General features: G+C 51.2%; 1 protein-coding gene across 1 annotated transcript in view; it reads left to right on the forward strand.

The window, feature by feature from the left end:
* The first annotated feature begins 2,936 nt into the window (after positions 1 to 2,936).
* Positions 2,937 to 18,017, forward strand: part of LEXM (lymphocyte expansion molecule) — a 31,896-nt gene continuing 16,815 nt past the window's right edge. Inside the window, exons 1-9 of the mRNA XM_050779571.1 lie at positions 2,937 to 3,184; positions 3,932 to 4,019; positions 4,458 to 4,622; positions 4,821 to 4,943; positions 8,772 to 8,909; positions 9,024 to 9,167; positions 10,815 to 10,976; positions 11,943 to 12,068; positions 14,017 to 14,150. Of these exons, the coding sequence (XP_050635528.1) occupies positions 2,937 to 3,184; positions 3,932 to 4,019; positions 4,458 to 4,622; positions 4,821 to 4,943; positions 8,772 to 8,909; positions 9,024 to 9,167; positions 10,815 to 10,976; positions 11,943 to 12,068; positions 14,017 to 14,150 (1,328 nt within the window). The remainder of the gene's footprint in view (positions 3,185 to 3,931; positions 4,020 to 4,457; positions 4,623 to 4,820; positions 4,944 to 8,771; positions 8,910 to 9,023; positions 9,168 to 10,814; positions 10,977 to 11,942; positions 12,069 to 14,016; positions 14,151 to 18,017) is intronic.

Genomic DNA, 18,017 nt, shown 5'->3' on the forward strand with positions numbered 1-18,017 from the left:
CATTGTATGAATATATCACATTTTGTTTATCCATGTATCTGTTGATGCACACGTGTGTTGCTTCTACCTTTTGATTGTTGTGAACAATGCTGCTATGAACATGGGCATACAAATACACGTTTGAGTTCCTGCCTTTAATTCTTCTGAGTATATGCCCAGGAAAGAAATGGCTGGATCATATGGTAATTCTATGTTTAATTCTTTGAGAAACTGCCATACTGTTTTCCATAGCAGCTGGACTATTTTACTTTCCCACCAGCGATGACCAAAGCTTCCAATTTCTCTATAGCCTCTCCAACATATGTTATTTTCTATTTTTTAAAGATAATAACCATCATAATGGGTGGGTTTGGCTTTTGATTGGACTCTGAAGAAGATAAGTAAGAATTGGGTGGGAAGGGTAGGTTGGTGGGGGGTGCATATCATCAGCAGCAAAGGTATGAAAAGGCCAGAGGCTCTCCAGGGGAGGGTGTGTCCTAGGGATAGAGTAGCCTCGTGGCTGGAGGTTTCAGACCATGGGGCAAAGATGGCTTGACTTGATTCCACTGACATACGAGGTGGCTCTGGAGTCTGGACGGGTTAGACAGTCTTGCAGCTAGGGAGCTCTCAAATGTCCTTATGAGTCCCATATTCATGGTGTGACCCTATGCCTGATGAGATGTGACCAGGGCAAGTTATTCTCCCCATCTGAGCCTTAGTTTCCTCTTGTGTACAATTAGGGTGCAATGGTGCCTATAAAAGAAAATGGGTGAGGTGCTAGACAAGGAAGCTGCTGTGATGGGAAACTTTGGGCTGACCAGAGCAGACGGCCTTGCTGCAGAGCTGACTCACTTGGCCCGTTCTGGCCTTCCTGGCAGCCAGGACTCCCAGCCCAGTGGACCTTGGCTTATAGCCTTTCGTCATTCCTCCATGGGTCCTGGAGCCATGGGGCTCAGGCCGGAAGAGAAGCAGCAATGTAGCTGCAGGCATGTCTGGACCACCCTGAGAATACCGGAGCAGACCCAGGGCTGGCTGAAGTGCACAGGACTGGAGAGTGTGCACATCCACACCTCACCGACACCTCAAAACAGCCTTTCCAGGAAGCTACAGTCATAGGTCCATGTCACAGAAGAGGAAATTGAAGTTGGCAAGGGTAACTTGCCCAAGGTCAGAACCCAGGAAGTGGCAGAGCCAGATTTAAATGTGTCTTTGAGGATTTATGTGTTATTGGGTAGCTGGACTAGATGCATGTATTCATTCCCTTGTCATTCAGCAAATATTTCCTGAACATTTACTATGTGCTAGATGCTGCACCAGGAGGAAATGAGACAAGTGTCTGTCCTCAGGCATCTGTAAAGGTCCCTAACCAAGGGCTGGGAATGACCTCCAATTGAGCGCCTGCTGTGTGCCAAGAGTATTGCCTAAATCAGGTCATTTCATCCTCACAGCAGCCTGGGAGATAGAGATGATTACTTTCATTTTATAGAATGAAACCGATAATGCTGTGACTCAGAGAAAGAAGTGACTTGCTCAAGTTCCCACAGCTGGGAAGGGCAGAGTCTGCTTAGATGACCCAGGCTCTCCGTTCTGTGCATGTTCCTGAGGCCTGCCACCTCTGACCCTCAGCTCAGTGGTGCAGTGCAGACGCTCTGCCAGCAGTGGCCATGTGCCCGCCAGGCCTGGAGCCCAAGAGTCCAGCTCTCAGCTGTGCTGGGGAGCCGCACTTCTTATTTAAATACTAGCTTGGGATGTCAGAAGGGCATTGGGTGGGGCCTGGCAGAAGACCCACTGTGCCTCTGGTTCAGCTTCACCATGGGCTGGAAGCAGGACCTCTGGTACAACCTACACCTCTCTGGCTTCAATCCTGTCACCATGGAATGGGATATGAATCTCTGCCCCACCTTTGGGCCTAAGACCCTTGGGAAGATCACAGGCCATCGTGGGAGAAATTAGACAATCTCAGAGCATGGCTGTGGAGCACTGGTTGGGGGGTAAGGCAGGAGGGAAGAGAGAACTGACTATGCCCTGGGTGGGGTCCATACCCTCAATTCCTTTCTTTACTTAGAAAGTCATCCACATGGGCCGGGCGCGGTGGCTCACGCCTGTAATTCCAGCACTTTGGGAGGCCGAGGCGGGCGGATCACGAGGTCAGGAGATCGAGACCATCCTGACGAACGCTGTGAAACCCCGTCTCTACTAAAAATACAAAAAAATTAGCCGGACGTGTGGCAGGCGCCTGTAGTCCCAGCTGCTCGGGAGGCTGAGGCAGGAGAATGGCCTGAACCTGGGAGGTGGAGTTTGCAGTGAGCCGAGATCGCACCACTGCACTCCAGCCTGGGAGACAGAGCCAGACTCTGTCTCAAAAAAACCAAACAAACAAACAAAAAGAAAGTCATCCATATGCTTCAATGTTGAGTTTGGAATTCTCCTCCTCCAGGAAGTCTTCCCTGACCTACCTACCCACGGGCTGGGTCAGAGGCCTCCCTCTCTCATGGACCTGACCATAGTATGTGGTCATTGCTTCCCCCATTATTTTCAGGGCAAGGACCACATCTGGGTCCCAGGCATTCTGCATGGTGTTTGCCCAGAGTGGGTGCCAGGGACGTCTAGGGGCCGATTGAATCCTGACTGCCCCTGCAGCCTTGCCCAGCCCTCCACCCTCTGGCTTTCCTTGCCCTTTCCCCCTTACTTCGGCTCCCCTGACTCCCGAAATGGAGAAGGAGCTGGGATGTCATTTGCCCAAGTCTGCCCTCTCTGTGGGCCTGTTTCCCATCAGCACAAGGTGAACATTAAAAGGTTCTTTCTGAGCCTAGGCAGGCTCCATGCAGGGCTCTGGGATAAAGCCAAAAATCAGAAATACTTGCTCAACAAATGGCTGTAAGACCCCACCCACTGGCATCCATAGTAAATACAAGAAGGGCCATTATATCTGCAGGGGCCAGGGAAGGACCCTGAAAATGTGCATGGACAAGGGAAAAATCAGCCCGCTACGTGCGCACGCCGGTGGGGGCGCCACGTGGGCGAGGGCGCGGCCTACGGGGCGCATCACAAGGCCCACGTTGCCGTGGCAGCAGCGGAGGCGGTCGGAGCGCAGGCCTGCCTTGAGGGAAGGCCAGGATGCCGCCGGAGCTCGTGGCTGGAACCGCGCCGGCTCCATGGCCACTAAATGGTTCACCGGGGCGCCCTTTGGGGTGCAGAGCCACAGGTGGGGCCCATTTGCGTCCTGGGCTCATGCCCATGGTCCAAGGCAGCTGCTGCCCACCCCGAAGCCACCCTTGGCCTCGGGAGAGAGGGTGTCCACCTACACACACGGCTGAGCCTGGCAGGGGCGGCAATGAGGAGGGGCTGGGCTTTCTCTCCCCCTCATACTTACTGCTCTTTCCTGCCCAGGGTTCTTTTAGCTTCTAAGTGAGTTCTTTAAAACCATTCAAGAGCACCTACTATGTGCCAGGTTTAGAGAGGTAACATGGCCTGGTCCATAGTAGGCCACTCAGCTCAGAAGTGGTAAGTGAGATTTCAGCCCAGGTGTCTGTCTTCCATTCATTCATATTCCACTCTGTCTCTTTCTCTCTCTAACCTACTATGTTCCAGGCACAGTTCTAGGATCTGGGGCTACAGCAGTGAACACAACAGCAAACCCCTGTACTCACAGAGTTTGCTCTTTTCTGTGAGGGGTGTGGGTGAATAATAAACAAAAGTATGTATATCTGTAAAACGTTGGGTATTGATAAGGACTGTGGAGAAAAATGAAGCTGGGAGGAGGAGCTGACAGGTGGGGTGGGGCCAGAGCAGCCTGGAACATTCGAAGCCACTGCAACTCCACTGCTTTTCTTTCATGAGCTTGCTCCAAAGTCACCTTCCTGGGCAGCCAACTCCCCCATGCTCCAGAACTGCCCACGCCAAGGCCGGGTGCCAGGCACGGGGCTCTCACTGGGCCACCGTCCCTCCCTAGGTTTGACATCTCTGCTGTTTATCCCAACCGGAAGAAGTTCAGCACCTTCACTGAGGCCCCATACTCCATGCGTTATTCTACCCAAGTGGTGAGTTTGCACAGCTTCCCTGACTCCTCCCACAAGGCCTGAGCGCCGCCCCTTAGAGCTGCCTACTGTGGTGGATGAGCTGAGCTGTAGAAGGGGCGTACCTTCTACCGTCTTCCGGCAGGGAGCTGGGCCCACCGTGGGGGCTTCCAGTGTTTGATAAACGAGGGACTGCACCACTTCCAGCTTGTGCACTGACTACTGCTGGGCTCTTGAAGGCGCTATTATACCTCCCTGCAGTGAGGGGCAGTGATAGAGGATGTCGTGATTGCACCTTGAGTGCCAAGCCTGTTGATGCCAGCCTTGGTGCTGAGGGTGGGAGCCACAGGGGGGATTGCCTACTCCCTTCCTCCGGGTCAGGGTGGTGGCTTGGTGAGGGCCTGCTCTGTGGGTGGACGGGGCGGGCGTGGCTGTCACAGCTCTGACCACACTCTGACTCAGTCCCACATAGGCCCGGGGACTTACAGCTCAAAGGAGACCTGCTTCAGCAAGAATAAGCTGATGAAGGAGGTGGACACAGGCTGGGCCAAGGCCCAGGAAGCCACGCAGCTGACCCAGCTACCCCACTTCCAGTACCAGGCCATCATGAAAGAGAAGCGGCTGCAGGTGAGGCCTCTGGGGCCATGCCTCTCCCTCTCTGGTGCCGGGTCTTCCTGTCCACTGCGGCTGCTCCGTGTGGCCTTCAGTGTCCTTCCAAGGCCAGATGGAGATTACCCTTTAAGGAATATCATCATGCCTTGGGCTTTTTCCTGTGTGGACTTTCCCAGGTTTAAGGCTTTCATTTTCTCTCTTCTCTTGGCATAGGAGCAAAAGCTGGGGCCCGGCTCCTACAATGTCAAAGACTTCTTAGAACAGCTGCAGGAGAAACCGTGTAGCACCCGGGGGCTGCTCAGCTCTGGGGAGGTTCGCTTCCGAGGACTCATTGGGGTAGGTGTTCTCATCTCTGGAGTCCCGAGCCTGGCATACATTGGGTGCTCAACAAATTCATTCACTTATGTATCCATCCGACCAGCCAGGAATAAGGATTAAGCACCTCCTAAGTGGCATACACTGTCCTAGGCCTTGGGGATCTAGCAGTGATAAAGACAAGGTCCCTGCTCTCATGAAGTAGATGTCCTAGCAGTAGAAACAGTAGTACAAAAAAGGAAGTGTAATACATATATAAGCAGGGCTATGAGCACAAATTAGACAGGGAAGGGACAGGCAGTGATGGGGGTGCAATTGATAGAGCATAGTCGTGCTCTGGGAGGAGTGACATTTGAGCAAACCTACAGGTCATGAGCAATGGAGACTTGCAATGTCTGGTAGAGCATTCCAGGCATTGGGAGCAGCAGAGGCTAAGGCCTAGAGTGGGAACATGCTTGTCGAATCAGACCGGCAGGCCGGAGGCCAGTGTGGCCAGAGGGCACTGGCTGAGGGAGAGAGGAGGCAAGCAAGAGGGCAGAGGGCTGGGTCATGAGGACCCTACAGCCAAGGTGGGGCCTTGGTGTTATTCCAGGTGCTGCCAGAGGGCAGTGGAGGGCTTTGACAGGAGGAGGACCTGATTTACCTTTTTAGAGGAATACCCTCGTGAGGGCCAGGATTTGGAGGAGGCGATGGTGCTGAGAGGTGGGGGTGGCAGCGCCAGGGGATGATGATCCCATCAGGAGGACACTGAGTGAGGCTGACACTCAGTAAGGGCATGAGGGAGAAGGCAGGAGTCACCCCCTACTGAGGGAGTCAGGGCTGCAGTTTGTTGGCCTCGACCTCTCTGTGCTGGACACTCTGTTATCCTTCTCCCAGCCCCTCACATGGGCCATGCTCTTTCACATGGTTTGCCCCTGCTGTTCCCTCTGCTAGGAATGCCCTTCCTCCCTTGGCAGCCTCTTCTCCTTGGGCACACCTACTCATCCCGCGACTCTCAGCTTCCAGAAGCCTCCCTCGGCCCCACTAGGTGGTGTCTCCCTTCCTAGGAGTCTCCACTGTGGTTGTGTGTTTAGCGTCCCTTCCCCACTGGACAGCAGCCCCTGAGGGCAGACCACGTCGGCCTGGTTCCTTCACTGCAGCATTCTGAGGTTCTAGCAGTGCCTGGCACACACAGGCACACAATAAGTATTTGTGGACTGAATAAGTGCATGCATCCTGAGTATCAGGTGCTCCAAAACATTCTCTCTTAATTGTTTGCAACCACTCCAGATGAGGCCCTGGAGGCTCAGAGAAGATAAGCAAATTTGCCCCAGGATGCACAGCTGCCAAGTGGGCAAGCTGGGATGCAGACATGGGAATGTCCAACCCCAGAGCCAGGCTCTTTCTCCTACACCTCGCCACTGGGAATGCTTCTATGAAGGCTGGAAATTACTCCTGACACGGTCTGGGGATGAGCAGATGCATCTTCAGGTGCAGAAGCTGTAACTGTAACTTAGGGAGAGGGAATACCTGGAGCATTTGAAAATGTCATTACCATCCAATCTAAAGTAATAATAGTGGACATGTAGCATAGCACTTACCACATACTAATTAATTTCATATTTATGACAACCCTATGATTATGTCCATTCTACAGATGAGAAAAATGGAGTACAGATTGGTTAAGTAACCTACTGCCCAAGGTCATGAAGCTATCAACTGGCAGAAGCAGGCTTTTGAATCCCAGGTGTCCAACATCTACCTTGCATTTCATCCACAGGCTTGGCCCCTATAGTTCTTGGACTTTGCTCCCTGCGTCTCTTTGGAGGCCAGGGCCTGGGTGTGGGAACTCAGCCGAGCTGATGGCAGGGGAGCTAGGGGGACAAGCATGACTCTATTTCCTTCCTGCCTTTGCTCTTTTTGAGTGGGGGACCTTCCCACCTTCCCTTATACCTATCTTTTGGGGATCCTTCTCATTTTTCAAAGTCCAGCCTGAAAAAAAAAACAAAACAAAACTTAAAAGTGATGATTCATTCATTTCCACACTCCCCCTCTTCAATTAATCATTCCTGTTTGAATCCCCAAAGCTCAGACAACATAACATTCTAGTTAAAACTATAGACTTTCCCATCAGCCCAAGTGTGATGCTGAACCTCTGAACCTGAAGGTTTTAAGGAAGAAATGGGATTATCTTGACAAAGTGCCCAGTGCTGGGCTTGCCTCTGGGCTCCAGGAGCAGGGCCATTTTCACCCTTGGTATAACCCTCATCTTCAAAGTCTCCCAGGTCCTGTGGTGCTCACTGCCCACCTACCCCAGTGCTTTCCACAGAGCCCGGCAAACAGTAGAGGCTCAGAAAGGTTATGGATTTTGGAGCTGAAACTCTCATGCTGTCTCTTTCTGGAGGTGGGACCTGACACATACAGTTTGCCTCTCTGAGACTCAGTTTCCCCATCTGTTAATTGTGGATGGTGCTGACTTGGTCTCCCCCAGTCACTGCCAGGACCAAGATGTTAAGGCTTGTGAAGCACCTAACACACCATTCCGGGATCCAGCTATCCTCGGGGGCTTTCTCCAGAGCATACATGGGAACCCGGGAAGGAGACATGTAGTCCCGTTCCTCTGGGAGCAAACAAATCTGATGCCCTCAGTGACCTGACTCCCCATGCAGAGGTCCCTGCCCTCCCCGCCCCATCCTGTTTCCCCAGGGCCAGGTTCCAGGCTCAGAGGTAGGGCACAGCCGAGCCATCGATGGAGCAGCAGTGACCCCGCGTGGCTAAAAGGTGCAGAGCAGCAGAAAGCATTCTGCCAGGTGGACTGCTCTCTTCACTCGGCCTACAAAATCACCCTTCTGACCCTGGCAGCCCAGGTCCCAGACGGTCATTCCAACCAGTTCCTAACCTCTCCTCCTGCCCCTCAAGACATTCAGCCACCCCACACTATCGTGTGTCAGTGTCCACTCTGTGCCAGACACTGTTGCCCGTGAGCCTCCACTACTGCTCATACCTTCACTTCCAAGTTCAGCCTCTTCTCCAGGGCCCTACTGGCCCGTCCATGCTATGTCTCACTGCCTCTTCCCTGCGTCCCACACTCTGATATGGTGGGCCCCTCGCTGCTCTCCAAGCACATGCCATTCCGCCCAACCTCCTTCCCTTGCTTGCAGACAGTATGTAACTTCATCGCCATTACCTGGAAGAAAGTATTCCTATCCTATGGTACCAGTATGGACCATGAGACTCAGAAGGCCCAGGGTCACTCAGCTAGGAGGCAGCAGAGCCAGGATCTGAACCCAGAATGGGAGTCCTTCCCTGTCACAGCGCTGTTCACAGCACATTGAGAAAGCCCTCATGTCACGCAGGGCACCTCTGTGTGAAGGTTGGAATTGCCGAATCCACTGAAGCAGGCAACTATCTCAGGTGGTAGTGGGAGGAAGCCTTCATTCCCAGGAGAGATGACATTTGAGCTGGCTTTGCAGAAGCAGTAGAACTGTCCAAGGCAAAGAGGGCAGGAAGGGCATTCCGGGTGGTGGTTACAGCATGAGCCAATGAGGGAAGAAGGTTGGGCAGAATGGCATGTGCTTGAGAAGCAGCAAGAAGTCCGCTATGTTGGCCAAAATGTGCAATGTAAGGAGGAAGCAGTGAGATATAACTTGGTCAGGCCAGTGGAGCCCTGGGGAAGAGGCTGAACTTGGAGGTGAAGGTGTGAGCAGTGGTGGACGCTCACGGGAAACAATGCTGTGTGTCGGAGGGCGGGTAGCAAGCGGGCACCCTGAAAATCCCATTCCCTTCTTGGGGATGGCAGTCTCAGGTGTTTGTTCCTCAGGCACAAGGAGTGGTTCTGACAGCCTCTATGCCCCCACCCCTGCCCCACAGAACTACTATCCAGGCCCTGGAAATTATGGGGAGAAGGGCAACCCATACACCAAGCTGGAGGAGAATGCCTGGAACCGGTCCCATTCCGAGGGCCTCATGTGCAGGATGAGCAACAAGCCGGACCCCCGGCCTCATCAGGTACCCCCTTGGCTGGCCAGGCCTTGCCTGCCTTCCCGTCCTGCAGGGGCACTCCCAGGGCAGAGGGGGCAGCTGAGCTCTCCTGCAGGCCTCATCACCTCTGCTGTGCTCTAGGGGAGTGGTCTGGGACCCGGCACCTACTCCTTCAAAAGTGACCTTGAGACATACGTGGCACGATCCGTCGGCACCCGCGGCCCCTATGACACTTTTTCTGGTGATCGGAGCAAGCCACTGCCTTATGGGCACTACTCCATGCAGGTGTGTACCTGGGATGGTGGAGGGTGTTAGTCCATGCCCCTGCAGGATGACAGGCCTCACTACTCAGCACCAGGAACACCAGCTTGTGCGCCAGGCTCTACATCAGGCCGTCCCTACACCCCCTCACTTCACTCTCACAGCCAGGGCCAGATCTGGCTTACCATGTTAGGCAGGGAAAACTGAGGCTGGTCACCCAGCTGGAAGGAACAGAGCTGGGATTTGAACCCAAGGACATCTGTCTGACTTCACTGCCAGCTCTCTCCTCTGCACTGGCATGAAGTGCCCAGGAAGTGAAGATGGCCCACAGTGCCAGGGGAGCTTGGTCATGAGGAACCTTGATGGCACAAGCGGGGGACGTCCTCCTATTTTGGAAACGGCAGGCATTATAGACCAAGCTGGCTGGATTAGTGCCAGTGCTATTAACAAAGCAGAGAACAGGAGGCCCAGGAGGGGAAATTGAGGTAGAATTTTATCTTGATGGCTTCCTTTCCCACCCCCGTCAAGTCCCTGTGATGTGATCTCACAGTGCTCTTGCTTTGTGCTCGTGGCCACTGGAATTAAGTTTTGTCTAATTCCCTGTTTATCTTGTCTCCATTGCGCATTCTCGCAGTGGGTATAATTAAGTCAGGTAGTAGGCGAGGTGCAGGGGAAAGCAGCCCTTGCGGAACTTACATTCTAGTGGGGAAAGAAACTCAGTCATCAATGAGTAAGAAAAAAATTCTCGAGTGTGAGCAGCCATGAGTGCTATGGCAGAGCTCAGGAGCGCTTAGGAGGGTGGAGGTTAACGTAGAAGGACCTCAGGACCAGCTGGCAGGTAGCCACTGAGCTCTCAGCCTTCGACCTGGCTGCTCCCTGGAGCCCCCCAGACCTCCCCATGACCAGCTATGGCAGGGGTCAAGGGACCCTCCTCAGGCACTGTGGCCAGTGCCCATTCTGACTGGCCAGTGCCCAGGCCACGCTGTTAGCTTTTGTTTGTTAGAATTTTTTTTTTTTAAGATCAGTTTCAGGTTCACAGCAAAATTGAGTGGAAAGTATAAGGAGTTCCCATGTACCCACTGCCCTCCCCATACCACGCACAGCCTCCCCCACGATCAACATCCCACAGCAGCCTGGTCCGTTTGCTGCAGTTGAAGAACCTACACTGATACATCATTATCGCTGCAAGTCCGTGGCATACCTTAGGATTCACTCACGTGGTGGACATCCTGTGGGTTTCGCCAAATGCGTGACACGCAGCTACCATTTTAGTATCATACAGAATAGTTTCACTGCCCCCCAAATCCTCTGTGCTCCTCCAGTCACTGTGGTTTTAAATATTTAAGACATCGTTCCTGCTTAGAATGGTGCCAGACTCAATACATGTCCAACAAATGAAAGAAAGAAGAAATGGATGAAAAGGAGCTGGGCAGTAGGGTGTGGCAGGTGCATGGTGCAAGAGACTAACACCGTCCCAACCTGCTGGTTGGGGGAAGACTATGTCCACCAGCCCAGGTCAGGGTGGCCTCGAGGCTGGCCTGACCTCCGGGATGTCTGCACAGCAGGATAGTAAGTGATGCCCCAATGCTTTTCTCTGGTTGCGGGGGAGGGTTGAGAAAGGAGCTCTGATTTTCCTGGCGTAACAGATTGCTTTTACTCTCCTTTTCTCAGAAAAAAAAGCCCAGGGAACTGATGAATTTCAAGAGCTTCGTAGAAGAACTTAACTCACGTCACAACAAGAAGCATGGGGTTTTTTCTAAACTTCCCCGCAACCCAAAAACCCCTACAGAGAGGATTTACTGGGCCAGCCTCAGCCAGTGCCCCCGCACGCTGGTGAGTTCGCTCCTGTGGCTGGCCTTCCTCTCTCGGAGGGCAGCTCTCCTTCCGGGGCTGGGCATGGGGTAGTGTGCCTTATTTCATGGGGAATAACTCAGTCTTGGGATCAGACTGACTTGGTTTCCAGTCCCGGTCTTGCACGTTGGGACATTTTAGGTGAGACCTTGTTTGGGCCTCGGTTTACACCCCTGTCCTATGAAGATGGAGAAGTGGTTGTGAGAATTAGCTGGGGCCCTGTACTCGGAGCCTACAGCATGGTGCCTGGTACCCAGGAAGCCCCCAGCCAATGCCAACCTTCCCCCTGTGCCTCCCTCCTCTGGCCTCAGAGCGTTGGAGGATGGGCAGGGGAAACTGGAGCAGGGCAGAGTACAGTCTACCCACTGGAGGGCCTGCCCACCTGCTCCATCCAAGGGAGTGGTGTGCTGGGCCCTGGTGTTAAAGCAGTTCTCTGGGAGTCTGAGCAGGCCCCCAAAGCAGGGTCTGCCCCTGCTAGGCATTTTACAGCCCGTCTGAGGTAGGAATTATCATTTGCATTTCACTAAAGGAAACTGAAGCCCAGACCTGGAAAGGGATTGGCCAAGTTCCCCCAGCAAGGGTGAGAAGGGGCTGGGATTGGAACCCAGCTCATCTGGCTCCAAGTCTGCTTGGAACTTGGAGTGGTGTGGTGTGGTGTGGTCTCCTTCCTCAGAAATAGGGTCTTCAGCTCTCCGGGCCTCACCAGACAATGAAGACCCTTGGGCACCTAAAAAGAGGCATCAGGCTGTGACGGGTGTTTGTTAGATGGGTGGCATGGGTCATGAGAGCCCTTTTGCTCAGAGGTAGCTGGGTACCTCCACCATCCTTGGCTCAAGACCCAGGCTGCTGGATGGATGGAGTCAGCTGGCCAGAGTCCTCACCTGCCCTGAGCCCAGGCTGACACTGCCAGAGCCTCTTCAGATTTCAGCCTTCCTTCCTTACTTGTAGGCCACATCTGGCCCCAGTTTCTGGCTTCCACAAGAGAAGAAATGCAAATCCGTCAACCAGCCCCCGTTCCTGTTGACCTCCAAGGGGTCAGGCGCAAAGTCCTCTCAGATGATTATGGGAAGCTGGGTGAGTGGGTCTGGGGTGAGGGATACATGGGAACTGTCTCCTGCCTCTATAGCCAACACCAAAGCCTCTTTGTGCCCAGGTAACCGATGCTTTGAGTGAGCCATATGCCTCCCCTTTCTTTTCCCCAAGGGACCTGAGGTCCACTCCCACTGTCTTATTTTCCTAAGGCATTGGTTCTCAAACTTGAACTGATAGTAGCCTCACCTACAGAACTTGTTAAAACACAGATGGCTGGGCCCCATGCCAGAGCTTCTGGTACAGTAGGCCTGGGATGGGACATGGGAATTTGCATTTCCAACAAGTTCAGGTGATGGGGATGATGCTATTGCAGGGACCACACTTTGAGAACCAATGAGCTAAGAAACATCCCACTGCAGCCATGCCATTCTAGAGAAACGCTCCTTCCATTCTCTGTGTTTTTCTTGGGCCTCAGGGGCAGCTGGTGAAGCTGGTGCATTTCCTGTCCCTCGCTGAGCAAGGCCCCCTTCTGTCCCCTTCCCTTTCCCACTCTCTTCCTCATCTCCAGAGGCAGCCATCCCCAAGTGTGCAATGTAATCTTTAGTTAGTGTTCTTGTAAACCAGCTAAATTCTTGGCCTTGGGCTTTGACCTCATTCTGTTTCTTACTCCACCCCTCTTCAGTTTGTAAATGCACCTTTTATTGGAGTCTAATAATCATAGAGAAAGGCGCTGAGTCCTAAGCGCACAGCTCCATGAATTACCACATGATGGCCGTAACTACCTCCCAGAACATTTAACAGCTCTTATTTCCAGCACCCCAAGAATCCCTGCCATTCCCACCCCCACCCCCACCCCCAATTAGATAGCCTGTTATCCTGACTGACTTCCAGTAGCACAGGTCAGCCACCTCACCTCCTTACCTTCCCACACGGTGGCAAGGTCCTCAGCGTGCCCAGACCCCAGTGACCAATTCTTGTGAGGACCGGCTGGTTGTCCCTGAATCCTTCCTTTTTCCACCTCTAGCCTGCACCCCCTGCAGGGGAGAAAGTCTTTACCTGAGAGCCCCCAAGTGAAATGTTTAGACCAGAGCCAGATGACCCTGCTGCTACCACAGAGCCAGCCACTGTGAAGTGGGAAGGGCTGATGTGAGGTCTGGGTTCTGGCGGCTCAGTTGGCCACACCCCACAGGGTGGGAGAGCCCCTCTACTTGTACCCCCGAAACCTGGGCGCCTCATGAAACAGGCTTCTCCCTTGTAGGAGGCAACTTGTGTTTAGCACGGGACTAGCTCCTGGGTTCTAACATCTCCCCAGCCCACCCCTCAGGACTGCTCCGCAGATGGCTGGGTTCTTGTCCTGCCTTTATTCTGCCCTTGCCATGTTACCTTGGGCAAGTTACATCTCCTTTCCCAACCTCTCTATTGGTGCTTCTAAGATCTGTGACCCCGATATCTGGGTGGGATGCTGTATTCCCTTCCTAGAGCTGCCACAAACTAGGTGGCTTAAAGCAACAGAAATATTCTCTGACAGTTCTAGAGGCGAAAAGTCTGAAATCAAGGCGTCTGCAGGTCTGCGCTCCCTCTGAAACCTATTGAGAAGAATCCTTCCTTGCTTCTTTGTAGCTTCTGGTGGTGGCCAGCAATCCTTGATGTTCCTTGGCTTGTAGTCATCACTCCAATCTGTATCCTGGCATGGCTGTCTTCCTGTGTGTCTCTTCTTAAAAGGACACCAGTCACATTGGATGAAGGGCCTACCTTACTGCAGTATGACTTAATCTCAACTAATTATGTCTGTAGCAACCTTATTTCCAAATAAGGTCACATTCTGAGGTACTGTGGTTGCTCGGGGTTAGGACCTCAACATATCTTTTTGGGGGACACAATTCAGTTCATAACAGATGGAGTAGGGAAGCATCCAAGAGGAGGAGAGGAAGCCGAGACGCAGTCTCCAAGCCAGGCTTGCTAATGTCCTGCCATCCTCTCCCTGTTGTAGAACCCAGTAGGTGTGGGCCGCTACCTCAACACCTGGCTGATGGAGACAAAGGACAGGCGGCAGCGATACCGGTCCCTATTCCTGGGTGGATCCAAACGCTACCTCTCAGACCTGGCCCGGGACATGCTTATGCAGTGAGTGCAGCTGGAGCTGCAGGCGAAGGGGTGAGGGTGGTGGTGGGTTCTTACTCTGGGGTGGGTTGGTAGCTCCCCATGTTTGGTTCCCATGGGAACACAGCTTCTGCCCCTAATGCCAGCCAAATAGCAGAGGCAGTGGAGGGATGTTCACGTTCAGATCCTGGCTCTGCCACTTACTGGACATGGGAGGTTGGGCATGCTGTATCACTTCGCTGAGCCTCATTTCCTTCAGCTGTCAAAAGAGCAGATATTTGAGGAGACCCAAATGAAATGATCTGCTGAAAACCCTTGGTAAGGAAAAGGTACTCAATCGACCCTAAATCCGCCACTTGGAGCCCACACAGTCCAGTCTCAGCTCTCAGTGGCTTCACCACGTAGAATCTGTTTCTTGGTGTTCATAATGGGGGTTGCTAAAACTCATTTCAGGAGGTTGCAAAGCCTAAGAAGGGAAAAGTACATTAAATACTGTGGCAAACTATACAACAGCTTGTAAATGTTAGCTGCTGCCATATTTTATTGACCTAAGAGGCCATCAATTGCAATATAATAACAATTTCAGAAATGTTACAATGTTGACAAACATGCGCGTTAGAATCCAGTTTTTTTTTTTTTTTTTTTTTTTTTTTGTTGTTTTTGTTTTGAAATTATGGTGAGGACATGAGGACTAGATTCTGAGGACCAGATTTCTCAGGAGAAATCAGCTTTTAAATGTAATTTCAAAAAATATTTTATTTTTTATCAAAGTTGTGCTGTGTCTTCCTCCTTTTCAACTTACCCCCTTGTTTTGGTGGGTTCCTGAGAAAGGGCCAAGGAAGGTAAGATTTTTGATAGAATGTATGCCTGAAAAAGTTTATTTTTCCTTTCTGCATATCTGATCAATAGTTTGGTTGGAAATAAAATTCTAGGTTGGATATAATTTTCCCTCTGAATTTTGCAGGCCTTTCGTAGCCTCCTAGCTTCAAATATGGTTGTTGAGAAGTCTTATGCCATTCTGGTTTTCCGTGCTGTGTATGTGACCTGCATTTTCCTTCCTGGAAGCTTTCAGGATCTTCTCTTTGTACTTCCTGTTCGGATGCGTCTTGGCATGGGTCTGTTTCATCCTTTGTGCTGGGTACTTAGTGGGTTCCCTCCATCTGGAGACTCAGCACCTTCTATTCTGAGAGAATCTTTTGAGTTTTGTCTTTGACGATTTCCTATCCTCTGTGTTATCTCTGCTGCTTTTCACGTATCTCTTTTAGATGAATGTTAGATGCCCTGGTTTGGCACCCTAGTTTTCTTACCTTTTTTTTCCTCTCCTTTCTTATTTTCCATCTTACCTTTTTGTTCTACTTTCTGGTAAAATTTTCTTGCCCTTATCTACCCTACTATTACTTTTAAAATTTTGGCTATCATATTTTTTCATTTCCAAGAGTTCTTTTGTTGTGGATTGCTCTTTTCTTTCTTCTTTTAATAGCACCCAGTTCTGTGTCATGTATGCGGTGTGCAGTATGTTCTTTTTTTTTCTTTTAAGATGAGGTCTCACTCTGACTCCCAGCCTGGAGCACAGTGATGCAATCTTGGCTCACTGCAACCTCTGCCTCGCAGGCTCAAGCGATTCTCCTGCCTCAGCCTCCCAAGTAGCTGGGATTACAGGCATGCACCATCACGCCCGGCTAATTTTTGTATTTTTTGTAGAGGCCAGGCTTCGTCATGTTGCCCAGGCTGGTCTGGAACTCCTGAGCTCAAGCAGTCTGCCCGTCTCAGCCTCCCAAAGTGCTGGGATTACGAGTGTGAGCCACTGTGCCTGGCTGCAGTATGTTCTTTTATCTAAGGATGTTAATTAAGTTTTCCTGAAGTTCTTTTGCCCTCCTGTGTTGTCTCCAGTTCTTTCAAGTTCCTTTTTTTCTTTTGCTTTTTTGTTCATATTGAAGAGGAAAGCACTAAATAATACTATGAGTCTGGGTGGGGCCTGTCAGTTGCTGTGAGTGATTGGCAGTGGATCTGGTCTTTCTGTTGAGACCCTCAAATGCCAGTGTCTCTAGGTATTTTCTGTGGGACTATTCAGCTTCTCTAGAAAATAATCTTCTGTACTGGGTGGGGGTAACTGTGGTTGTTGGTGATTAGAGGAAGGAGACAGGGCTGTCTCATTCAGCGTATGGACTGCCTCCTACGCCCTCTCTTCTCATTGTGGGACCTGTCTGCCTACATTCCACTGTGCACCTCCTCCTAGCCCCCTGGAATCTATCCACAAACCAAACCTCCAGTCTACTGCTGACTGGGTGAGGAGTCAGCGGGAGGTCGTGTCTAGATGGGATCTTATTCTGTTACCCAGGGGGGAGTGTAGTAGCACAATCATAGCTCACAGCAGCCTAGAACTTCTGAGCCAAAGCAATCCTCACCTTGGTCTCCCATGTAGCTGCAACTATAGGTGTGTGCCACCATGCCTGGCTACTTTTTTATTTTTATTTTTGTAGAGACAGAGTCTTACTATGTTGCCCAGGCTTGTCTTGGGCTCAGGGTATCCTACCACTGTGACCTACCAAAGTACTGAGATTATTGACATGATCCTCTATGTCTGGCCTCACCTGTTTTTTAAGATACCTGTGCGTCCCATTCCTAGATCTTTCTGAGGTTTTGTGGCAGGAGTTGGCAAGTGTCTCCCCAGTTTTCCTTACCCTTCCTTCCTTCCTTCCTTCCTTCCTTCCTTCCTTCCTTCCTTCCTTCCTTCCTTCCCTCCCTCCCTCCTTTCTTTCTTTCTTTCTTTCTTTTTCTTTCTTGCCTTCTTTCTTTCCTTTCTTTCCTCCTTCCTTCCTTCCTCTTTCTCTCCTTTCTTTCTTCTTTTCTTCCTTTCTTTCTTCCTTTTCTTTCTCCTTCTTTCCTTCCTCTCTTTCTCTTTCCTTCCTTCTTTCCTTCCTTCCCCCCCATTTCTTTCTTTCTTTCTTTCTCTTTCTTTCTGTCTTTCTTTCTCTTCCTTCCTTCTCTTCTCTTTTCTTTTCTTTCTTTTTCTTTTCTTCTTTCTTTCTTTCTTTCTCCCTCTCCCTTCCTTCCTTCCCTCCCTCCTTTCTTTCTCTCTTTCTTTCTTGCCTTCTTTCTTTCCTTTCTTTCCTCCTTCCTTCCTTCCTCTCTCTTTTCTTCTTTTCTTCCTTTTCTTTCTCCTTCTTTCCTTCCTCTCTTCTTCCTTCCTTCCTTCCTTCCCCCTCCCTCCCTCTTTTTCCTTCCTTCCTTCCTTCCTTCCTTCCTTCCTTTCTTTCTTTTTTCTTTCTTTCTTTCTTTCTTTCTTTCTTTCTTTCTTTCTTTCTTTCTTTCTTTCTTCTTTCTTTCTGTCTTTCTCTTCCTTCCTTCTCTTCTCTTTTTCTTTTCTTCTTTCTTTCTTTCTCCCTCTCCCTTCCTTCCTTCCTCCTTCCCTCCCTCCCTCCCTTCCTTCCTTCCTTCCCTCCTTCTGCCTTTCTTCCTCTTTCTTTGTCTCTCTTTCTCCCTTTCCCTTCCCTTCCCCCCCTCCCTCCCTCCCTCCCTCCCTCCCTCCCTCCTTCCTTCCTTCCTTCCTTCCTTCCTTCCTTCCTTCCTTCCTTCCTTCCTTCCTTCCTTCCTTCCTTCCCTTTTCTCCTTTCTTTCTCTCTCTTCTTTTCCTTTTTTACAGTGCAGTGGTATGAACACAGCTCACTGCAACCTTGACTTCTCAGGCTCAAGCGATTCCCCAGCCTCACTCTCCCTAGTAGCTGGAACCACAGGTGTGCACCGGCACGCCTGGCTAATTTAAAAAGTTGTTTTTTTTTTTTTTTTTTTTTTTTTTGTAGAGACAGGGTCTCACTATGTTGCTAAGGTTGGTCTCAAACTCCTGGCTTCAAGTGGTCCTCCCACCTTGGCCTCTCAAAGTGCTGGGATTAC

Source organism: Macaca thibetana, chromosome 1, assembly GCF_024542745.1.
Source record: "Macaca thibetana thibetana isolate TM-01 chromosome 1, ASM2454274v1, whole genome shotgun sequence".
Taxonomy (NCBI): domain Eukaryota; kingdom Metazoa; phylum Chordata; class Mammalia; order Primates; family Cercopithecidae; genus Macaca; species Macaca thibetana.